Source organism: Dipodomys ordii, unplaced genomic scaffold, assembly GCF_000151885.1.
Source record: "Dipodomys ordii isolate 6190 unplaced genomic scaffold, Dord_2.0 Scaffold94, whole genome shotgun sequence".
NCBI classification, from domain to species: Eukaryota; Metazoa; Chordata; class Mammalia; order Rodentia; family Heteromyidae; genus Dipodomys; species Dipodomys ordii.
In genome coordinates this window covers 1,138,705-1,164,553 of record NW_012267310.1, presented here as the reverse complement: position 1 = coordinate 1,164,553, position 25,849 = coordinate 1,138,705, and the positions used below count along the sequence as shown (strand labels likewise).

General features: G+C 37.0%; 1 protein-coding gene across 1 annotated transcript in view; it reads left to right on the top strand.

The window, feature by feature from the left end:
- Positions 1–25,849, top strand: part of Rps6ka3 (ribosomal protein S6 kinase, 90kDa, polypeptide 3) — a 98,708-nt gene that overhangs the window by 15,839 nt on the left and 57,020 nt on the right. Inside the window, exon 2 of the mRNA XM_013026459.1 lies at positions 18,255–18,311. Within this exon, the coding sequence (XP_012881913.1) occupies positions 18,255–18,311 (57 nt within the window). The remainder of the gene's footprint in view (positions 1–18,254; positions 18,312–25,849) is intronic.

Below are 25,849 nucleotides of genomic sequence, written 5' to 3'. Positions count from 1 at the left end.
TTTTAATTTTGTAGTGCAACAACGAAGTATGAGCCAACTGTTGTCTTTCTTTTCATCAGTGGGGCCCAGCCAGAAACTAAGCTTATACCTTCCTCAGAGGCAACAGTGATGCAGGTTGGTGTTTCACTTTCTAGAACCATCCTCCAACAGAATATTTAAGTCATTGCTCTACTTTTGTCTGAATGGTCTTGATGAATCCCAGAGAAACTGAGCATAAGCACTAACCTTACCCTTGCACTGTGCCTCAACAGGAGGACTTCCTGCCAAAAAGCAGATTAAGGTGGATGACAGTGGCTCACTTGGCTAATCAGGAGGCTGAGATCTGAGGATTGTGATTTCAAGTCTATCCCAGGCAGGAAACGCTAATGCTCTTATATCCAATTAACCTCCAAAAAGGTAGATATGGAGCTATTACTGAAATGATAGAGTGCTAGTCTTGAACAAAAAAGCCCAGGCCCTGAGTTCCAGCCCAGGATTAGCACACTCATAGAATCCAGTCAAACATTAATTAGACAGTCAAAAATTACCTGTACTAAGAGCCAGGAAAATAACAATAATTAGAAAATACATCAACAGACACCAATATTGTGATGATTCAAATATTGGGAATATCTAACCAGGACTTCAAAGCAGCAATTGCAAAACATACTTTAGTGAGCATTCATAAACATACTTACATGAAGTTTTTGTCTCAGAGAATAAATGAAGAGGCAGTTATGATGGCTCATGTCTGTAATCCTAAGTACTCAGGAGGTGGAGATCAAGGTTCAAGGACAACCTGGTCAAAAATGTTTTCCAGGCTCTATGTAAACCAATTTTTTTAAGTGGATATGATTCCATTCCCCTGTCATCCCAGCTAGTTGGGAATAGATAGTCCGTCATGCCAGCCCTGGCAAAAAACAATACCCTATTCAAAAAAACAAGAACAAAAAGGCTGGAGGCATGATTCAAGTGGTAGAGTGCCTGCTTAGCACACATGAGGCCCTGATTTCAAACTCCATAGCTGCCAGAAATTAAATACAAGGTACAAAGAAGAATCAAATGGGAATTTGAGAACTGAAAAATGTAATAACAAATAACATGCTATGATGAGCTCAGTGGAAGAATGCAGATGGCTAGAAAGAAATTGTAATGTTGAAAATAAAGCAATAGAGATTACCCAATGTGAACAATGGTCCAGGAGACATTATCAAAAATTTCTTATCATCAGAGTCCCAGAAAGAAGGAAATGGGCCAACACAAATTTAATGGCTGAAATACCTTCAAACATGATAAATTAACCCCATACAAGATAAGCTAAAAGTTACCTACTCCTAGACTCAAAACCAAATCTATAGAATAGAGTTATTGTTTAGTAGGTAATTCAATTATTTAGAAATAATAGTTACACAGTAAAATGAACAAAGCTCTTTGAAGAGGATGAAAAGACAGTTACCAATTGAATATATTTGCCAAACTATAGCTAAGATAGGAGCAAAGACAGACAATAGAAAATGGACAGAAGGTACAAACAGATACTTCAAAAAAGAATAGATAGGAAGTGGCTCTCTGGTGCAAGTGGAGAGCGCTCATCTTGAGCTGAAGAGTGCAGGGACAGCACCCAGGCCCAGAGTTCAAGCCCATGACCAACAACAACAACAACAAAAAGAATAGATAGCACATATGCCTATGGAAAGATCTTCAAGAGTAGTTTTTAAAACAAAAATAGATTATTTAATGTTACCTAATACTTTCTATTACCTTTTATTTAGAAATGACCTGTTATAGCAAGTTGCAAAAATAAGAGAAGTCTCATATACCTTTATACCTTTAACTTAGTTTGTCTCCATTATAACATCTTATATAACTTCCTATCAAAAACCAAGAATTGATACTGGTGTGAGGCACAGAAAATACTCAGATTTTACTAGTTTTACAGGTACTTGCTTGTGTATGTGGTTCAATATAATTTTCTTACCACATTTGTAAGTCTCAGTATCTACCACCAAAGTAAAATACTGTTTATTAGCACCAGGATTCCTCATGTTACCCCTTTATAACTTCACCTCCACCTCTTCCTAATGTCTGGAAACTACAGATTTATTCATTTCTGTAATTCTGTCATGTCAAGAATGTGTCCTTAATATTAAAATGTCATCTCAAACCAGCAGCCAGCATCACAATTGATGGGATCATGTAGGCACTCATTAAATATGCCTGCTATTTTCAATTCTACTTTTGTATCCTAGAAGACCTTGCTAATGTAGTTAGCCAAAAAATTAGTATTCAAAAAAGGATAACAGATAACTTCATAGATGATATAATCATCTACTCAGATAATCTGAGTAAACCCACTAAAACAGGTTTGCTAAAACTAGTTAATCAGCAAATGATACTACACAAAATGCATTCCAAAATCAATAAAATAACTTTGCCTAAGTTGCATTGAGGAATAAGTTGAAAAAATTGAAAGAAATCTAGGTTTAATGTAATTTAGGATTTGAGGGGTTTTTTTTTGGGGGGGTGTATGTTTAAGGAATTGAGCATAACTTTTTCTTGTATCTTGAATGAATGTTCTCACACTTAAATTCTCAGGTTTCTTTAAATGGTTTATTGTTTATGTGAACAGCATAAGTTTTTAGTAAAATGATATTAGTGTACTAAATGTGCAGGTAGAAGTAATCATAGAACTGTAATTAGAATTTACATTTATTTGTGGTTATCTTTTCAGAACTAAGTAAGTCTTGGCTTTGCTGACAGATTTTGTTTATTCCTACCGTGAACCTGAGCTTCACACTTACTGGGCAAGGGCTCTATCACTTTAGTTATTTTCTTTTTTGAGATAAGGTCTTCTAAGTTTACCCAGGCTGGCCTGGAAGTCATAATCTGCAAGTAGCTGGGATTACGGGCATATACTAGCTTGCTCTGCTCCAAGAGTGATTTTCAGATTGTTTCTTAGTAAATTCACTTACTGTTTCTTAGTAAATTCACTCAACTTCACTTGAAACATGTGTTTCTTGATATAGTTCATAGTAAACAATCATAAACTCTGTTAAATAATTTGTAATTTGTTGTGTATTTTAACTTAGCTTGCTGGTTTCACTTATTTGTAAGCTATTAATATTTTTAACAGATCAATGTTAAACTGGATAAATTTAATTTTAAGTGATTGTTAACAATGGTCAGTAATATAAAGGTTCAAATTAGTTGATGTTTAAGCATCACTTGTTGTACAAGAGGCCAGATGATTTTGCCACAGTCATAGCAAAATAAAAGCTTGTATATTGAAGTCTGCATGGTGGTTATCTGTTTTGAACAGGAAGTCTTCATTCATTGAGTCTCTGGAACCACCCAAAATAAATAGGTTTATTTCTGAGATTTCTGGATTAGCCAACCAAAGTTATTTGGTACTCTAGTTTTTACCCTAGAAATGGAAGAGGACCCATTAGGACAAGGGACTACTCAAAATCCCCCCAAAGATTAATGTTTGTCATTTCCCTGGCAAGATAAACAGAAAGATGAGTTGACAGGTAACACCTAACATGTGGCTTAGCTAGACATTTACCACAGCCTCCAGTGCATTTAGTGTCCAAATCTTTTATTTTTCAATTTTAGTCCATTTTTTATTGTGAAAATACCGTATAAAGGGGTTACAATTACATGGGCAAGATAATGAGTACATTTCTTACCAAGCATTGTTGCCTCCTCCTTTGTTTCCCCTTCCCATCCCTTCCCATCTCCCACTCCCCCCATCCCACCCTGGCTAAAGTTGTAAAGTTCGTTTTTCGACATAACGACTTGTACATCTCATTGTTGCAATGGGTCCACCTGTATCCCTATTTAAATGATTTGTTTTTTTCCCTTCCCCTCCACAAATTATACCAACATCAAATACAGTGAAAGCAGGGGTTATACATACAAAGCAACAAAGAAATCATCTTATAAATATGTTAGAAACCTTGTGGATAACAAAACTGATGTCTCTTGTCCAAAGTTACAGCTATAGTAATGGGCAAAGCCAGGTCTTGAAACTTGATGTATCAGGATGACCCGTGATATTTTCACTACACTGATTTACCAGACTTATAACCTAAGGTGCCCATTTAAAAAGTAAAATGCTATGTTATTGAGCATCTAGAAATTCTGGTTCTGTTTTGGCCTGAGGAAGGCCAGGTAATTTTGTTTTGTTTTGCTTTGTATTTTTTTTTGCAGTGCTAAAGAGTGAATCCAGCAGCTCACAAGCCATAGGCAATTGCTCTACCACTGAGTTACAACCCCAGCCTCCAAGTAATATCTTTTTTTAACTGTATTTTTTTCTTTTCTTTTTTGGTACTGGAGATCAAACCCAGGACTGTGAAAATTGCTAGGCAGGCACCTTGCCACTGAGCTACATCCCAGCCCTATCTTTAACATTCCTATGTTAAGTAATTCTGATTGTCAAGCAGATTTGGGAAATACCACTGTTTCATGTAAGAGATAACCCTAACTACTCAGAAGGCTGAGATCTGAGGATCACAGTTCAAAGCCAGCCCAGACAAGAAAGACTCTGAGACTCTTATTTCCAATAAACTACTAAAAAGCTAAAAGTAGAGCTGTGGCTCAGGTGATAGAGCACTCTCCTTGAATAAAAAATCCTCAAGGACAGAGCCCAGGCCCTGAGTCCAAGCCCAGGATGGGCATGTGTGCATACACACACACACACACACACACAAAGATAAGGTTTGAAGAGGTAGGAAATAGGAGTTTTTAAGAAGTTGGAATTTACAAGTTGTCTATACTAGTAAAATAAGAATAGTGTAAGATTGGATTATAGAAATTATAAAATTGAATTTGATTCTTTAATCACACAGGTGACTTTGTAGCATCCATTCTTTGGCATTTTTGTTGACATGGGAACTAATGCTTAACAGATGATTATACAAAATTATTTTGAATGCAAATAAAAGAGAAAGAGGTGGACTTAAAATTATAAAAACTGCCTTAAATACAGAATCTAATTTTCTCAGGTACAGAAACCACACAAATTCTTAAATAATCTTATTCTAAATCTTTAATCCTTAAAGTCAAAGGATTATAACATTTTCAAGCAGAGAGAGCTCTCAGCCACGTATTTTATGGATAAGAAACCACAGCTCAGAGAAGCTTAGGGGCTTGCCCACAGATTGTGGCATGATTTCAAATCCATGCTGACCAATGCTTTGTAGAATTTTCCTGAATTGTAGCAAGTACCAGAAAAAAATGACACTTCCAAAATCATGGTAGTTTTTAGAAATTTGGTAGCAAAGCATGTTTAATTTTTATCACGTACTCAGTTTAACTGGTTTTCTGTTTTCTTTGTTTTTTATTGTCCTATGGAGAATGAATATAGTTAGAAGTACTATTTGTCAGAGGTTATATAATTTGAAATATTATATCCAACTGTATTTAGGAAAATGAACCCTAAGCTTCTTAGACTAGTGTATTGACAATGTACACTTTTAGAACATGACATATTAAGGAACTCTAGTTTTCTCTGCTTTTATTACAGAATTTTCTTTTTATGAATAGAGTCATGAGCAGAGCCATGTACCTGAACATTAGTTCTAACAGTGACATGGCATAGTCTCTTGCTAGGTACAGATAGTAGAGCCTTTGGATTTAGACTTGTGCTTAGTTAATTTTTTAACCAACTAAATAGCTCTGGTATCTTGGACAAATTAATAACTCAGCCTTTTTATAATTATTATTTTTCCTTATGTTAGTACTCAGAAGAAAATTTACGAGTGATTTATATTCCTGTTCAATTTTCATCATGATCAGAAAGTATATTTGATTTCTGCTTTTAAGAGTTTAGATATAGGAGCTGGGAAGGTGGCTCAGTGGTAGAGCGCTTGCCTTGCATGCATAAGGCCCTGGGTTCGATTCCTCAGCACCACATAAGCAAAAAGAAAAAAAAGCCGGAAGTGGCGCTGTGGCTCAAGTGGTAGAGCGCTAGCCTTGAGCTGAAGAGCGGAGGGACAGCGCCCAGGCCCAGAGTTCAGACCCCACAACCGGACCCCCCCCAAAAGAGTTTAGATATAATGAAATCTAGGAAATGGAAACAAGAAGGGTTTTTTTTCCCTTTTCCTGTGTTTTCTTTAAGTCTTGTTTATCTCCTTGAGGAAGGTAAGGGGAGCACAGATATGGAGAGAGAAAGGTGAACAAATGTAGGAGTGGTACTCACTAGACACTATGCTGAAAATAAACTATAGCACTTGTGGGTGGGGACAGGAAGGAAAAACTGGGAAAGTGTGAGGGAAGGTGTGACATTGTCAAAACAGAACTGTATTCATGCCGGGCGCCGGTGGCTCATACTTATAATGCTAGCTACCCAGGAGGCTGAGATCTGAGGATAGTTGTTCAAAGCCAGCCTAGGCAGAAAAGTCCCAGTGAGATTCTTATCTCTCGTTAACCACTCAAAAACTGGAAGTGGTGCTTTGACTCAAAGTTTACGGTAAAGCTCTAGACTTGAGCAAAAGAACTCAGCGACAGCATCCAGACCTAAGTTCAAGCCCAGCAACCAAAAAAGAAATGTCCTCATTACCTGACTTACTTTACTATAACCCCTCTGTAACACCACGTTTATAATAACAATAAAAAATATAATTTGGATATACTTCATGGCCTATCACATAATCAGTTTTGTAAAGAGCCTATAGTATTTTTCCATTAAGTTTGGTGTTTACCTATCCTAATATAAATTATGTCAAGTGATTTGCCCTTATTTGTTCATACCTGTGTACTGAAACTTTCACGTCCACTTTGTTTCCATTTATTTCATGTTATAGTCCTAAAGCATCTGCTTTTGTGTTTGAGATTTGTTTAGTTTGTGGATAAATGTTTGACACTATTACATAAATGTTTACTACTTTTCATGACGTTCATGTTTAAAAAATAAAACATGCTAATTGTATATGATACGAAAAATAGGGTTACACAGAAGTTAAACATCTTCAGTTTTACTCTGAAGTATTATTTTAAAATCTGTATGTGGTTAAGAGTCAGGGGTTTAGATTTTGATTTGGGTTTAAATATATGCTCTACTTAGTAGCTTTAGGCAAAATATTAGACTTTTTCATTTAGTCAACAAATATTAATTGAGCACCTATTTTGTGCTAGGCATTTTAGTAGGAACTGGAAATTCACTACTTAATAGTGATCTGCCCATCTTGGCTTACTTTGCAAATTGGTGATAATACATCATAAAGTTGTTACAAGCATCAAAAGTCATTAATAGTACTTAGAATTTGCCTGATAGGTAAGAACTGAAGAAATGGCAGCAATTGTTATTACTGTGTATATCCAGTACTGATTATTTCTTCAGTCCAAATAGAGCAGGTTTTTGATTAGGGTTTTAGCCTCATATTTGATTTGAGACCATTAATGTTAAAAAATACTTGCTTTTAGAATAAAAGCCGGAAGTGGCGCTGTGGCTCAAGTGGTAGAGCACTAGCCTTGAGCTGAAGAGCTGAGGGACAGCGCCCAGGCCCAGAGTTCAAGACCCATGACCGGATCCAAAAAAAATACTTGCTTTAAAAAAAAAATAGTGTATATCTGGGGCTGGGAAGGTGGCTCAGTGAAAGGTGGCTCAGTGATAGAGCGCATGCCAGAGGCCCTGGGTTCGATTCCTCAGCACCACAAACGCAAAAAGAAAAAAGCCGGTAGTGGCGCTATGGCTCAAGTGGTAGAGCACTAGCCTTGAACTGAAGAGCTGAGGGACAGCGCCCAGGCCCAGAGTTCAGGCCCCATGACCGGACCCAAAAAAAAAATAGTGTATATCGTACAAAGTAACCTTCATGCTTTGTGTGTGTTTGCCAGTCCTGTGACTTGAACTCAGGGTCTGGGTGCTGTCTCAGAGTCTTTTTTGTTAATGCTCTACCACTTGAGCCACAGCTTCACTTTGGGGTTTTTGGTGAATAATTGGAGATAAGAGTGTTATGGACTTTTCTTCCCAGGCTAGCTTCAGACTACAATCCTCAAATCTCTACCTCCTAGGTAGCTAGGGTTACAAGAATGAGCCACCAGCACCTGGTTAGAGTTTCATACTTTGTTTACCCCTTTGATTTTCTTGTTTTGTTTTGTTTTTTTGGCAGTACAGACGTTTGAACTCAGTGCCTTGTGCTTTCTAAGTGAGCACTTGAGCTGTTTCCCCAGCCCTTTTAGCTAAGCAGAAATGTTTGTTTCTCTGATAGGCTGTCTCACTTTTGCCTGAGCTAGTTTCAGACCACAGTCCTCCTATGTAAACCTCTCATAGTGATGTATATCTCTCAAAGTGAGGGTCCTGTGGAATCTCCAGCTCATTCAACTTGCTTGTTCCTGGCTGGCATTATACCACACTTGAGCCATGCCTTCAGCTTTTTGCTGGTTAATTGGAAATGGAAGCTTGAGAAATCCTCTCCCCCCAACCCCCCAACCCCCAGCTTCGAACAGCAATCCTCCAGATCTCAGCCTCTTAAGTAGTTAGGATTATAGGTGTGAGACACCAGTGCCTGTCTCTGTATTACTTTTTATAATTGTAAGCAATTGTTTTTCTTTTAATTCTTAGAAAATATAAGCCAAGCCAACTTTAAAGTTTTGATTGTGAAATGTTTCTAATATATACTAGAGTAGTGAGAGTAGTATAATGCATCACCATATTTCAATAACCCAGCCTTAAGGATCATCAATTCATGACTAGTCATTTCATTCTTGCTTTATTCTACATACTTTCCATCTCCAGCTCCAGTGGTTATTTCTAAATTAATCCTATATGTGTTATATTTCTTAAAGATAAAAACATTTTAGAACACATAACTACCATACTATCATCACTGAATAACGCAGTTCTATAATAGCATCAAATACATAATAAACCACTTATTAATTAGGCACTTTAAACTTTTTTATGGTACTGGGGTTTGAACTCAGGGTCTTATACTTGAGCCATGCCCCCTAGCCCTTTTTACTTTTTTAAGTAATTTTTCACATAAGGTCTCATGATTTTGCCCAAGGCTAGCCTTGAATCATGTTCCTCAGATCTCTGCCTCCCAAGTAGCTAGGATTGCAGGTGTCACCCAATGCACCCCACTAAACTTTACATTTCTTGCATTATTACTTTTGGAATGATTTCTGTCATTTAATATATTCTTTCCTTGTGGATTATTTTCTTCTGCCATAGGGACTGTTTTGTTTGAGGAGGTTGTGAAATATAGAAGAAAGAATGATGGTGCTGGAAAGGTCTGGGTTTAATCTCCTTCTGCCATTCATTAATAAATTTTGCTGAGCCTTCATTTTCCCCAACTGTAAAGGAGGAGTGATTATGCTATGTCATGTTCTTAGGATTGAATGTGATGCCTGTACAAAGTACCATTATCTGTCATTTATTATCTTATTTAGTGATTTGGACTGTAATATCTATTCTTGAATACTGTGTGGTTTTCAAAAATTTCAAAATTTGTTAATTATTAAAAATAGTCATTGCTAAATATCCTTATAAGAAAAATTGAGAATTTGGAACCTTTCCTTCTACAACTTTTTCTTTTGAGCCTATATTAATTTAGCCTCAAGTTACAAACTTTAACTTTCTGAAGTGCTTTTTCTTTCACATTGGTTTTATACTTAAATCAGTTTTTCTTCATTATTTACCAGTTTTCTTTTAGTGGGATTAATTATTTTATTGAATTATTTCTAGATGTTAAGTTGATGTCAGTATTCTTCCCTAGTTCTTTCCTACTTCATTATTCTTGAACTCTTTTTTTATTCTATTTTGATGGTCTGGGATTGAACAATTTCTTTTTAAAGATACTACCAGGATGGTGACATTTTATAAGACTTTGCAGATCTAAGAATAATTTCCTGCGACTTTTGTACATGAAAACATAGGATGAGGTATAAAATTCTTAGATCTAAACTTTTCCCTTCAACTCTCTGTAGGTCACTACTCCGTTGTCTTCTGGCATTTTATTGTCACAGAGGAGAAATCTGATTTTAGTTCCTTTGAAATAACCTATTTTTTTCTGCTTGTATGCTTGTAGGATTATATCTTTATCCTTGAAATTTAAAAACATTTGCCAGGACATGTCTTGGTGTTGATGATCTCTGTTGAACCTTCTCACTCTGCAGTCTCAGGTATTTTTTTTTCAGAACTGGAAAGTTTACTTATGCTTTTGATTGATTAAACTGCTCTGTTTCTTTTTCTTTAGGAACATTTGTTATTCATAGATTATTTCTATGTCTGTCTTCCATAGTTTTAAATCTTTTCTTTCCTTTTTTCATTTACTCAAGTTTGTCCTCTGTGGCATGGATTCTGTTTTCTGCACTGTTTGTTCTAATACTTGCTATTTGCAATACAGACTTAATTTTGGCTACTGTGTTTTCATTTCTTTATTCTTGCCTCAACATACCTTGTTTCATAAGCAGAACTCTCCTTAGAGGTACACTTCAAATAACATGAGGTGGGTTCAGAGCTAAAATTTATTTTCTGAGGCCACAACTACAGGACCAGAAAAAAAAAGCTTTGGAAAGGGTCCTCATAAACTTAAAAATAAGATATAACCAGAGGTCATTCCTACCCTTTTCTACAAAATAGAACAGTCTTGGGTGCTATCAGGTCTTTAGTAGCTAGAAAGTTATCACAGCAGGCATAAGCGCACTGTAACTAGAAATAAGCTGATTTTTCTAATTACATTCGCTGTTTTTTCTCTTTATAAAAATAATACATAAGAAATGAATATATTTTGAAAAGACAGTACAAAGAAGAAAACCCTATGGCCCAGGTAACTACTAATAAGATTTTATATGTTTTGCCACTTACATGCACCCATGTTGGGAGGGAGGGTGCAAAATTGGGGTCATAATTACCGTTTTATATCCTTTATAGTTTGATATTATTGCAAGCATATTTTTCGCATCATTAAATTTTTTGTTGAGGCCCTAATTTTAACCATTGCATAGTATCCTACATATGAATAGATGTATATGATTTATTTAACCCATCCCCTGTTGGTCATTTAGATTGTTTTCTATTTTTCAGTATAATGAGTATGATGAATATCACTGTACATAAGTCTTTATGCACATCTCTGATATTTCCTTAGGATAAATGAGGAGCTGATTCTTAACCCTGTCACATTGGTAAGGATTATATACATTCCTTATTAAGAATATAAATTGCTTGTTTCTTATTGTTTCAATGTGATTGCATAGAAGATTCTTTGGATATACAAAATACAATGGTATTTTACCCCGAGTTGGAAAGAGGTCTCTGCTACCTCATCCTCAGCACTTCATGTTGGAACTCCTGTTGGCGTATGCTTTAGGCAGAAAAACCACTGCTGATACCAGGGAGTTTGGAAGGCAGATACACTTGTGCAAATTTGAGGATGGTTTACAAAAGTGTCGTCCTTGTTCATTCCTACAACTTGGGTCTCCATAGTAATACACTATGGCACTGAACCCTTTCCTTTTCTTTTTCCCTTCCTATTACTTCAGACTTATTTTCTGTGAGGAATCCTTTTCTCCCGATGTTCATATGAACAGTTTATTTCTGGGTAAGAGTATGTCATTAGTTGGTATGTTCTACAAAGGTAAAGGTCCAAGTGTATCAATCATAGATAATTTCTAAGTCATGATGATCTTTCTAGACTCAAAGTCAAGAGACTATGACTGTGCATTCTAACGAGGCATTACAACGAAGTCTCAATGATAAGGTTACGTAAAATGGAAGTTTAAATCAAGAAAATATTCTTAAACATGTCCATATTTCCCTTAAAATATTTGGAGATTTTTCTCAAGATTCTGAAAACCTCAGTTCCCACTTACTGATTGAATTGTTCTTCTCTAAACCTGGAAGATGATGTTAGTGATAATTTTATACAAAATTGAAAGTTGTTTTGAAAACAATTCCTGCTGAAACTGAGTGAACAGTCTCTTTTATATTTGTTCTGATGACCATATTGTAGATTATTCCAATTTGTGACTTTTTATTCCAATCTGTGACTTTATATTTCAGACTAACAAAGCATGATTAGCATCTTTTAACCTTTTTCAGTATCTCACATATTTGCATATGTGCAGTCTGCCAGGTTCCACAGTGTTTTTTTGGCTGGCATGCATTATGGTGGGATGAGAGAGGATAAATATATTTGCCTTGCCTTTATACTGTTTTTTGTCCATACTCGTTCTTTAGCCACATGGTACCGAAATCTAGCACACATGAATGATCTCTTCTACCATGTGTTGCAGGAAATTTTCTGCAAAAAATTGTGAGACAGGCATCTATCTCTCCTATGCGTTTTTATTGTGTTATATCTTTAGAAGGTATCTGATGAAACATAAACAACATATAGTCAAATTGAGGCAAATGAGAAGTAGCATTTTCTGAAGATTTAGTGTCCCTTGGCAAATCTTTCTAATTACAGAATCCCAGGGGAGTAAGCATTTTTATATACCTCATGAATGGAGATACTGAGGCTCTGAATTTTAACTAACTTAAATGATGTTCAGGTAAATATACCAGTAAGTGGAAAATACTGGTTTAGTCCTGATATTGTCCAGGTTTAGAATACATGTTTTTCTATTTGTTTCTAAAAATAAATGAGAGAAATATGTTTTCTTGTTTAATAAGCCCTACTCATTGAATTTGGGGTCTAGAAAGTACAGTATTTAGTTAGACATGATCCATTTAACCTAATTTAAAGAAATTAAAATCTAGGGTCATTTTTTTCTTTTTATTAGCTTACATTGTACAAAGGGATTTCATTTTGATAGTTCTATAGATGCATATACTGTACTTCAAACAAATTCACCCATAAGAGTTATTTTTCTAAAGAAAAAGTTAAAATGTTTGATTGTAGAAGTAACTTTATCCCCCTTCTAATAGATAACATTTGAATCCATGTTTTTGATGAAAATCAGTTCATTGAAATGAAGGTGCTTTTTGATGGAAAAAACTTAGCAAATATCTCTGGTATGTAAAATAATACAGGTTTTCATATTTTTTCTACTTGAAAAATTAAGTTTGAAATTTTAAATCTTTGCTAAACTTAGAAAGGCAACAGATATTTTTCAAAACAATAGAGAATAAAATAGCTTTGAGATCCTGCTCATTTAAATTTTTTCCTTACATTGTTTTGTTTATACATACTCTTAATTAGCTGAGCAGTTCAGGGAATAAATTACATTGTAAAAATCTGTGGGTGAAGCCTGGCGCTGGTGGCTCATACCTGTAATCCTAGCTACTCAGGAGGCTGAGATCTGAGGATCGCGGTTCAAAGCCAGCCTGGGCAGGAAAGTCCATGATACTCTTATCTCCAATAAACCACTAGAAAACCGGAAGTGGTGCTGTGGCTGAAGTGGTAGAGCGCTAGCCTTGAGCTGAAGAGCTGAGGGCAGCGACCAGGCCCAGAGTTCAGACCCCACGACCGGACCCAAAAAAAAAAAAAACTTTTAGCCGGGCGCTGGTGGCTCACGCCTGTAATCCTAGCTACTCAGGAGGCTGAGATCTGAAGATCGCGGTTCAAAGCCAGCCCGGGCAGGAGAGACCGTGAGACTCCTATCTCCAATAAACCACTAGAAAACCGGAAGTGGCGCTGTGGCTCAAGCGGAAGAGCGCTTGCCTTGATCTGAAGAGCACAGGGAAAGCGCCCAGGCACAGAATTCAAGCCCCACGACCGACCAAAAAAAAAAAAATCTGTGTGTGACATGAAGCTGAAAATAGTAAAGAAATCACAACTTTGGAGTCCACTGTAGAAACTGTAACAGTGTATCAGAGCTAGAAAAAAGAGGATTCAAAATGTATAAGGTTCCCTGGACATTGGTCGTTCACACCTATAATCCTAGTTAACATGATTCAAAGCCAGTCTGGACAGAAAGGTTCACAAAACTTTTATCTCCAATTAGCCAGCAAAAAAAAAAATAGACAAAAGATATGGCTGAAGTGATAGAGAGCCTGCAGAGGAAACAAAACTACGTGAGCACAAAGCCCTGAATTTATACTCCCATACCAGTAAAAAAAAAATTATATGGCTTTGTTCATAAGACTAGGAAAAGCAACGGGGTGCAGGGCTTAGTTGTAGTATAAGATGAGGATTGAATCAGTAGAAAACTTCAGTGTGAACAATGTGTTGTAGGCACACCAAAAATAATGTAGATGTGAGAAGAATATAAGCTTAATGTCTTGGTTAAGGACGGGGCGGGAGGTGCGGTAGTATGCTCTTTACTTTGCATTGGTCATGCCAGCGTTGGATTATTAATTGCTTGCAATTCTTTATAGCATTAATTTTTTTTACAGTACTAGAGTTTTAACTGCAGCCATATTTTTCATTACATTTTTTTTGGGGGGGGAGGTTAGTTGTGGGGCTTGAACTCTGGGCCTGGGACCTGTCCCTCAGCTCTTTGGCTTAAGGCGAGCTCTCTACCACTTGAGCCACAGCACCACTTCTGGTTTTCTGGTGGTTAATTGGAGATAAAAGTCTTTTGGACTTCTTCGCTTGGGCTGTCTTTGAACTACAATCCTCAGATCTCAGCCTCCTAAGTAGCTAGGATTACAAGCGTGAGCCACCGGCACCTGGCATCACTCCATATTTTTCAGAGAGAGTTTCACTTCTTGCTAGGGCACTTAGTTACTAGGATGGCAGACACATGCCACTATTTTAGATGGAGTCTCATGAACTTGTCTGCCCAGGCTAGCCTGGAACCATGATCCTCACAATCTTAGTTCCCCATATAGTTTAGGATGACTGACAGATGTAACTATGCCCAGCTCCATATCCTGCTCTTTAGGATGAATCAGTATTCTCAGAAGGGAGGATGATATATGAAGAAATTTGAGCTATCTTGGAAAGGCAGGACCCAGTGATTTACATTCATAGATGTAGATTTACTTCCTAAGACTTTGCATATAGCCTCCAGGCAAGTTAGTCTTCATTTATTAACAATTCTCTTAAAGAGAATTTGTAGCTGAAGGAAGTTACTATGGAATGAAGAATTTTTATCTAGCAATGCAGTGTTTTTTCTGACACAATATAGTAGACTGCCTGATGAGCCTGCAGTTTTTGTCCTGATACTACTGAGTATAGGTGAAAAAGGGGTAGAAAGAATTAAATATATGATGTGTAAGTTGGAACAGAAGACTTCTGAGATCCCTTACTGATCCTACTTTTCTTAATCTAAGATCAAAAGGACTATGGAGTACCATTTTATCTTCATCAAGCTACTTTGTCTTAATAGTAATTTTTATTAGTATAACTTTTTACAGTTTACACATCTCAGTTTTACATTAAATAATAACCTTTGTGTAGACAGGGCAAATATCCCCACTTTGAGCACATACGGTTGATAGGTTAAGAGAAATTCTGAATTGCTTATTTAAGATCATAAAGCTTAGATGTAGCTATGCCCTATCAATCCAAATGCAGTGTGACTGCTACAGTACCAGTTTGATTTAGAAGTAAATTAGAAGTTGTGATGTTTGTTTTGCTTGCATGTATTAAAATTGCAAGGAGCAGATGGTTCTCAAATTCTATTCCATGGCAAATGTAAGTATAGCTTAAGTTAGACCAAGTTCTAAAAGCCAAATCATAGGCAGTCATTAAGCAGATCTCTGTTATAGTAAGCTATACTTTGAACTACTTAGTGAATGATGGTCCAATTCACTAAGATAGAAAATAGAGGAAAGGTAGCAGGTTGGTTGGCCATGGGTGAAGTGATTGAATTTTGGACATAGTAAAAAGTAATTCATATTTACTAAGTGCTTAGTACCCTAAGTACTTAATGTTTTCTATAATTTTGTCTTAACAATAAACCTCTGAAGATAAGACTTCTAAAACTTTCACTTTCTATATAGAAGGAAACTAAAACAATTTTAATAACTGGATAAGTTAGGCATCATAATTAGTAGAGGTAAGAATAAGATTTTGGGGTGACATTGTCCAAAAAGAGATGTACTCTTTACCTGACTGATGTAACTGTAACTCCTCCATACATCACCAATAAAAATTAAAAAACAAATAGGATTTTGAACCTACATGTTAATCTCCAATGTCAGCATTCCTTTTTTGGGAGAGGGGGGCTTTCCTGGGGCTTGAACTAAGGACCTAGGTGCTATCCTGAGCTTGAGCCACAGCTCCACTTTTGGCTTTTAAGTGGTTAATTGGAGGTAAAAGCCACACAGACTTTTCTCTCCAGGATGGCTTTGAACCACAATCCTCAGATCTCAACCTCCTGAGCTAGGATTATAGGCATGAGCCATCCTTACCCAGTGAAAGTCAGCATTCTTAAGAGCTATTCTAAGGTTTCTTTGGGATGTGAGACTAAAAACAATCAGTAATAGTTAAATACTGATTGTAGAGTTTAGGGGAAGTATCCCAGAGATAGTTCAGCTATGTTTACCACAGAAGCAGGCAATATTGTAGTCTCTGATAGTGTCTTAAGAAAATAAATATTTTATACCTGCCGTTTCTTGCATTTGTCACTACTTTTACACTTTGTGATATTGTATAATAGACCATCCCCAACCTAGGAACATCCTCTACGAATGGGTAAAAATGAAAGGTACCCTTTGTGTAGGTCAGTAGATCTAGGATGAAGACCATGTTTTATTTGCCTTATGCAGTGTGGAGTGGTGGGAGGCTGCCTTTTACTTCCCAGTTTATAGTGCTCCAAAAGTGATCAGCTTAGATCCTTGTGTACTTGTTGAATTAACAAGTAGGTAGGGAGCTATTCCTTTTTTCCAGTGGTGGGGAAGATGAAAAAAGACCCTATGCATTCCTGATTTCTGGGGTGGGTATGAGATAGAATCTCTCAGTGTAGCCCAGTTTGGCCTTGAATGTGCAGTCCTTCTACTTCAGCTTCTCCAGGGCTGCACCACCATATGCAAAGTCACACAATTTGGTTGTCAATATTGTAGGCACATTAGAAAATTCAAGTAAGCACAAACAAAAAAAAATTGTGTATAATTTCTACCACTTAGCCACTTATTAACATTTTGGTGTATATATCCTTCCAGAGTTTTTCCCATACAAATATATACATTGTGACATGTATATATTTGCCTAAAATGGGATCATACAATTCATACTGTTTTGTAAACTGCTTTTTTTCACTTATTACATGTGACTGTCTTTCCATGTCAATAAATTTACATCTTTATCATCATTTTTAATAACCACATAGTATTCCATTATATGGATGTACCATAATATATTTAACTAGTTCTCTATTGTTAGGAATTTAGGTTTCCAATTTGGAGTTCTTTTGGAAAAAATGGTGAGCATTCTTGTGTATACATCTTTGTACACTTTCCCATTTAAAAAAGAAAGTAGAATTCATGGGACATTCCAAAATTTTATATATGGTAGTGGTTTCACTTTTTAATACACAATCAAATTGTCTCCCTGAAAGGTTGTGCTGATTTATACTTTTCTCTAGCAGTAAATCCAGGGTACTCTTTTTCTATGCCCATGTTAGCACTGATTGTTCTTATTTATTTTGTAAATCATTGCTAATTTGAAAGGCAAGAGGTATCTTTGGGTTAAATGCATTTCTCTGATTGGTACTAAGGCTGAACTCTTTTTTCCTTTATTGCTCATTTCTGTTGAGGTTCATCGTTTTTTCTTACAGGTTTGTAAAACAAGCTCTTTATGTATCAAGGATACCAATTCTTTGTCATATGTTGCTTTATTTTTTGTAATCAGTTTGTCTTTTTATCTTTCTTTGTGTGTCTGGCAGAAGACGTTTTAAACTTTTATGGATACAATTGTCATTTTTCTTTATGATTTCTACCTTCCTTCATGATTATTATTATTCACCTATATTCTAATGCTTACAGTTTCATTTTAGACATTTAAATGTTTAATCCATCTGGAATTTATTTTGATGTAGAGATTAAGTTTTACTTTCCCTGAAATAATTAATCAGTTTATCTGATTAATTATTAATGGAGTTGTTTTGCACTACCAAGTGTTGTAAATGTTTGTTGAGACTTAGCTAAGACCATTTGTAATGCATTTAACTATTCAAATAAACTCAAGAGCTCACCTGTAAAGGTAATTATCTATTATTTCCATGAAAAAGTGTTTTGTGGTTTTAAATAATTACATATGACCTTTGGAAGCACAACCTGTTGCAAATTTGCAAGTGCATTCTTAGATGATGGTTCTTCCGCTTCATTTAGAGCCCTTTAAGGGTGAAAATATTCCTGAATGACATTTTGTCTGCCTTCATGTTCTTTTGATGTATACTGTGTTTTGGTAACTTTCTACTTGCTATGCTTTTCACAGAATGGACAGCAAATTATGGATGAACCTATGGGAGAGGAGGAGATTAATCCACAAACTGTAAGTAAAATACAGGATCACAAAGGATAGAGACAAATCAGATACCATAAAATTATTCTTATTTTTAAACAGAGCAGAACAGTCACTTTATAATATCAGAAACTTGTCCCCAATTGTCATGGTTCATGCCTGTCATCCATAGCTACTCAGGAGATGGAGATTAGAAAGATCGCAGTTCAAGGCCAGCCTAGGCAAAAAAAATAGATTCCCATCTCTTTTAGCCAGGCATGGTGATGCACATCTGTAATTCAAGATATGCAGGAGATACAGGTAGGATTGTCACAGTCCTAGGCCAGCTCTGGGGAAAAGCTTGCCAGCCTATCTGAAAATAATTAAAGTAATTAGAAGCATAGCTCAAGTGGTAGAGTACTTACTTCCCTAGCACTGCAGAACACTAGGTTCAAGTCCCAACACTAGCCAAAAGGGAAACAAAAATAAAGCGTAACAGGCTCAAGTGGTAGAATACCTAGCTAGTAAGCATGAGGCCCTGAATTCAAACCCCACTCTTCCAGAAAAGTAACCAAAATATATTCTAATAACCATTCAAAAAACTGGTAAGATTGTTTTGAAAATACACACTGGGAAGCTGAAGCAAAAATACCGTGAGTTTGAGGTCATCCTGGGCTACATAAAGAAAACATACCTTCCTTTCTTCTTCAACTCTGTTTCCCCCCTCCTCTCTCTGTATATATGTATATATATATATAATTTTATAGAAATATTTAACATAGAAAGTGAATATTAACCATTCCCTCATCTCTTTTATTCACTCCTAAATCCCTAGTATCTAAAACCTATTATATAATAAACACTCATTGATGCATATCTAAAATTTAATGCCATTTTCCATTATTTATTTTTATAAACTAGTAGAATATAATATTTTGTAAACTAGTATAATATAATCTTAGAAGATGTGTTGGGCTATACAGTAATAACATTTAGATCTTGATGGGAATTACCACAAAGATTGTAAAACTAGACCTACCAAAAAGATTGTAAAAATTTCAGCACATGAGAGTATCTGATCAACCATTCCATGGATATTGCCAAAAATATTTTATTTGTGCCATTCTAAATAATTAATACTTAACCTTTTAATTTGCATCCTATTTGAGTATTAATAAGATTAGATATACATTATCAGTATTTTCATTTTTTATTTGTCCTGTTGTTGCTTGTCTCCTTGTTGGTTGTACAATCTCTGAATATATTCTGGTTATTAATTCCATGTCTATTATAGATCTTCCAAAATTTTATCCCTAAACATTGATTTTGTGTCTTGCGTTATATATTTATACAGAAATCATTTAAACACATTTGGCTTCTGGGATTCTTTCTTATTTTCCTTTTTTTCTTATTCTTTGAGGGGGAGAAGGTTAGTGTTTTGCTTAGGAGATCCTCTATTATGAAAAGCTTGCGTGTTTACTTACTATTCCTTGGGGGTTTTATTGTGGTGGTTTGTTTTCTTTTTTTATTTATATATTTGATACACTTGGCATTTTAGTAGAAATCTAACTTCTTTCCCAGTTGATCACCTATTGTCCTAACCTCTATTAAACACATAAAATTCATTCTTTCTCTATTCAGTTGAGATAACTTTTATTTTAAGTTGTTTCCTAATTCCTATATAAGGTTCCCAAAGATAACTTAAGAAATTACGACAAAGCATTATGTCGAAAAACGAACTTTACAACTTTGGTGGAGGGGGACTGGGGGGGGGAGGATGGGAAGGGACGGGAAGGGGAAACAAAGCAGGAGGCTACACTGCTTGATAAGAAATGTGCTCATTATCTTACCCATGTAATTGTAACCCCTCTGTACAGTATTTTCACAATAAAAATATATTTAAAAATAAAAAAAAGAAATTACAACAAAGTAGGAGGCTTAAAAAATAGAAGCTTATTCTCTCACTGTTTTAAAAGCTAAAGAACCAAAAATAAGGTTTAAACAGTACTATATTCTCTGGCAGCTCTAGCAGAAGGTCCTTCCTTACCTATTTCAGCCTCTCATGGTTGCCAGCAATTCTTAGTATTCCTTGGCTTATAGAGATATCGCTGCAATCTTTTTGTGTGTGTGTGTGTGAAAATACTGTACAGAGGGGTTACAATTACATGGGCAAGATAATAAGTACATTTCTTATCAAGCATTGTAGCCTTCTCCTTTGTTTCCCCTTCCCATCCTCCCCCCCCCCACCCTATTGCTCCAATCTTAACCTCAGTCATTACATGGTATTCTTGTTGTCTGGGTCTCCAAATTTCTTTTTTCTTTTTTTTGGCCTGTCATGGGGCTTGAACTTTGGGCTTAGGCGCTCTATCCCTCAGCTCTTCAGCTGAGTGAGTGCTCTACCGCTTGAGCCACAGCGCCATCCAGTTTTCTAGTGGTTTATTAGAGATAAGAGTCTCACAGACTTTCCTGCCTGGGCTGGCTTTGAACCGTGATCCTCAGATCTCAACCTCCTGATTAGCTAGGATTACAGGTGTGAGCCACCAGTGCCCGGCTTCCAAATTTCTTATAAGGACATCAGTCATTGGATTATAGCCCCAACATCCTACACAGTATAAACTCATCTAATTACATTTGCAAAGGCTCTTTAAAATATGGTCACATTTGTAGGCAATAGAGGCTTGAACTTAACCTGTCTATTTAAATGATAGATTAACCTTCAATTCCCTTGAATATTTAGATTTTATAAACTTTTTCAATTGCTTCCATATTTGAAAAGCTGCTCTCATTTTTTTCATAATTGTAATTTTATGCATTTAATTCTTTATAGCATTTCTACTTGCTTCCATTAGTTACACAGGTTTCATTGTTAAATTTCCACACTTTTACACTATATTCTAATCAGTCTCCCTTCACCCTGTATTTAATTTTCTAGATGAATTTTTCAGTCTGTTGTAAAATGGTGTGGATGTGTGTATACATGCACACTGGGTCTTGAACTTAGGTCCTGGGCATTGTCCATGAGCTTTTTTGTTCAAGGCTAGTACTTTTCCACTTGAGCCACAGCTCTACTTCCAGAGTTTTGCTGGTTAATTGGAGGTGAGAATCTCATGGACTTTGCTACCCATGCTAGCTTTGAACCATGATCCCAGATCTCAGCTTCCTGAGTAGCCAGAATTACAGGTGTTTTTAATTTGAATTTATAATAATTTATAATCTGTTTACAGATTAACATGGGAAAATTATTTTAATATTAAGTGTCCATATCAAAGATTTATTCTTATATTTATATATATTTTTATATCATTTATCAGAATTTTATGGCTTCTTACATATAGTTAAATATTTCTTAGTTCATGGATATTTATTTTATTTTTTCTGTTGGTCATGGGGCTTGAACTCTGGCCTGAACACTGTCCCTCAGTTCTTCAGCTCAAGGTTAGTGCTCTAACACTTGAGCCATTGCGCCACTTCCAGTTTTCTGGGTAGTTTATTGGAGATAAGAGTCTCATGGACTTTCCTGCCCAGGCTGGCTTTCAACCGTGATCCTCAGATCTCAGCCTCCTGAGCAGCTACAATTACAGGTGTAAGCCACCAGCGCCCAGCTCGTGGATATTTTGTAGTTTTTGCTAGATTGAAAATGAGATTTTCAGGCCGGAAATGTGGCTTAGTGGTAGAGTATTTGCCTCGCATGCATGATCCCTGGGTTCAATTCCTCAGTACCACATAAACAGAAAGAGCCAGAAGTGGCTCTGTGGCTCAGGTAGTAGAGTGCTAGTCTTGAGCTAAAGAAGTTCTGGGACAGTGCCCAGGCTCTAAGTTCAAGTCCCAGGACTGGCAAAAAAAAAAGTAAGAGAAAGAAAATGGGATTTTCCACTATATCTTCCAGCTGATTAGTGAAGAGAGAGTGTAGGTGTGGTTGCATATTCTGTTTAACTTTTCAACATCTTGGGAAAGTTAATTTTTCATAAATTATGATTAACATGATCAAGTATTATCTGTTTAAAACCCTTCAGTATTTTTGTACTTCCAGTCTAAACTGTGTAATGTGACCTACCAAGGCCTTTGCATACTTTTCTCCACGTCCTCCTTAGCCCACACACCTGCCCTCAAGTTCACTCATTCAAATGTACCAATTTCTTTTTGCTTCTGTACTTTCACTGGTCATGTTTTCTCTCTTTTCCCTTATCACCTCCTTTCACTTAACTCTTAATCATGCTTCAGGTCTAAATTAGGTATCTTCCCAACACAACTTAGCACTTTCACTTAGATGTTCAACTAAGCATTTTTCTTTGTGTTACCATATCATCCTCTGTATACCCTAACAGCAAAACTATGCCAGATCCCATTGCTTATATCCCTGTATTTACTCCCTACTAAAGTATGACCAAGTCTGTCTTGTAATACCCAGTTGGTGTTCAGTTTTTGTTAACTAAATGTTAAGTATTAAGGTTCCTAAAGCCTGGGACTTCCTTTGGATTTGATATACATTCCTATCCATTGCCATACCATTTGAGACATTTTTTTCTTCATTGATCTAGAATATATATTTAGCAAATGTGAAAACAGTATTAATAATGATTTTCCTGCCACAAGTTTCCTTTTTTGTATAACAATTCCTTTGAAAAGGAAACCTGTTTTTTCTAGTCTGAAGCTAAAGTATTTTTCCATTATATATATGTGTGTGTGTGTGTGTGTGTGTGTGTGTGTGTGTGTGTGTGTGTGTGTGTGTGTGTGTGTGTGTGTGTGTGTGTGTGTGTATATATATATATATATATATATATATGGGTTTTTTTGGGGGGGTCCGGTCGTGGGGCCTGAACTCTGGGCCTGGGCTCTGTCCCTCAGCTCTTCAGCTCAAGGCTAGTGCTCTACCTCTTGAGCCACAGTGCCACTTCTGGCTTTTTTCTTTTTTCTTATGTGGTGCTGAGGAATCGAACCCAGGGCCTCAGGCATGCAAGGCAAGCGCTCTACCACTGAGCCACCTTCCCAGTCCTCCGTTATATTTTTATATGGCTTGTATTTTCTCTTTTGCATTCATAGCACTTGCATCTGTGACAAAATTGCATTCTATAAACAAGTTAGGATGATCTAGGATATTATGAACAATGTGGGTTTGATTATTAAGTCATTTTAGCTTTTCTTTACGGGTATTAAGCCCACAAGATAATCAAAATTTCCATTAGCTATACATATTCTTTTTAATTTTTGCTACTCCTAGGCTTGAACTCAGGGCCTTGGCACTGTCCCTGAGCTTTTTCAGCTCATGGCTAAAGCCACAGCTCTGCTTTTGGCTGTTTTTGGTGATTAATTGGAGATCAGAGTCTCATGGACTTTCCCACCTGGTCTGGCTTTGAACTGCGATGCTCAGATCTCAGCCTCCTGAGTAGTTAGGATTACAGGCATGAGACACCAGTGTCCAGCAAATAAGCAAATTTTGGTAAAGACAAGACAGTAGAGGGAATCGAGAAAATGGAGTGAAAAAAAACTGAGTCCCTTAATAATCCAATTGTCTACAGACACCTAAACTACCCTCTTACCTATGCACTTCCTTATGTGGGGGGCAAGTAGGTATTTACCTTGTTTGAGTCACTGCATTGCATTCTGAGGTCTTTTTCCTCGAGCAGCTTGTTGGGCATTTAACTACATCTAGTCATGGGTTAACCAAGCATTTAGCATGTATTAGGTTCCAAGTGCTTCATTACCTTGCTACAAACACAAAAGCATATAAGGGAAACCTGTGGTTTAAAAGAAAAAGTATGCCAGGCACTGGTAGATCATGCCAGTAATCCTAGCTACTCAGGAGACTGAAATCTGAGGATCACAGTTCAAAACAGCCCAGGCAGGAAAATCCATGAGATTCCGATTTCCCATTAACCAGCAAAACGCTGGAAATAGAGCTCTGGGTCAAGTGGTAGAGCACTAGCCTTGACCACAAAACTCAGGGACAGCACCCAAGCCCCGAGTTCAGCCTCAAGACTATCACATACTCTCTCTCTCTCTCTCTCTCTCTCTCTCTCTCTCTCTCTCCCCCACCCCCTCTCTCCTTCTCTGTCTTCCTCTCTCCCTCTCTCCTTCTCTGTCTTCCTCTCTCCCTCTCCCCCACTCCCACAGACAGTGGCCTGTTCAAATCCTCCTAAGTTATGTTGGAGATGCTAGAGGTAGTTTCTTCCATCTTTTACTCATGATTATTCCAGCTATCGTTCGTTCCGTAATCATAAGGTTACTTGGCCCTGTGGCCCTTCATAATACACAGGGAATTTGCCTGCTGGTTTTGTGTGTCTGTGTGTATGCTGGTAACAGGGCTTGAACCAGGTCTTTGCACCCTTCCTTAGCTTACTTGCTCACAGCTGGTGCTTTACCTCTTAAGCCACAATCTCAATCTAGCTTTTTTGTTGGTTAATTGGAGCCATAGTCTCCTGGACTTTTCTGCCTGGGCTGGCTTTGAACTGTGAGCCTCCAGGTCTCAGCCCCCTGATTAGCTAAGGTTATAGGCATGAGTCATCAGCACTTGGCATTACCTACTTGTTTTTATCTCATTTCCTTGAATGTTCCTTTAAGCTGTTTTAAAGAGCATCTGACCAGTTTCTTCATCCAGAAAATGAGCATTGTTCTTGCTGTTTCCCTTTCTTTTCCCTTTTCCTTTCCTTGGGCTGGGAATTCCAGCCAGGGCCTCACACACGCTAAACATATACTTAACCACTGAGCTACATCCTTAATCTATGTTCTTAGAGTTTTCTAGTGTCCCTCCAGGTTTTAAAAATTCAGTGATTTTATTAAATTCTTATAGGTTGTATAGATTAACATTTGAAGTTTCTATGATTAAATTAACAAGTGGAGCATTTTCTCTCAGCTCTTAAGGCTGCTGGTCATTTGGCTATTTGTTTAAGTGCCACTAGTATGATGATTATGTTCTGATTACTGGCATACTTTAAAGAGTGTTTTCCTGCTAGGCAGCGGTGGCTCACGCCTGTATGCCCCACTCCTCTGGAACCTGAGATCTGAGGATCAAGGTTCAAAGCCAACCCAGGCAGGAAAGTATATGAGACTCTTATCTCCAGTTAACCACCAAAAAGCCAGAAATAGGGATGTGGCTCAAATGGTGTACAGCCAGCCTGGACCAAAAAGCTCATGGACCGTAGCCCGGCCCTGACTCAGTTCAAGCCCCAAAATAGGCACCAAAAAGTATTTTCCAAACCCAAAACAAAAATTCCTTAGAACGGACTGGGAAGGTGGCTCAGTGGTAGAGCGCTTGCCTTGAATGCATGAGGCCCTGGGTTCAATTCCTCAGCACCACATAAGCAAAAAGAACAAAGCTGGAAGTGGCGCTGTGGCTCAAGTGGTAGAGCGCTAGCCTTGAACTGAAGAGCTGAGGGACAGCGCCCAGGCCCAGAGTTCATGCCACATGACCAGAACCAAAAAAAAAAAAATTCCTTAGAAGAACCTCTGAAGGACCTGGGTCAGGTGATAAAGTACCTGCCCAGCAAGCTTAGGGCAGAAAGAAAGAAAGAAAGAAAGAAAGAAAGAAAGAAAGAAAGAAAGAAAGAAAGAAAGAAAGAAAGAAAGAAAGAAAGAAAGAAAGAAAGAAAGGG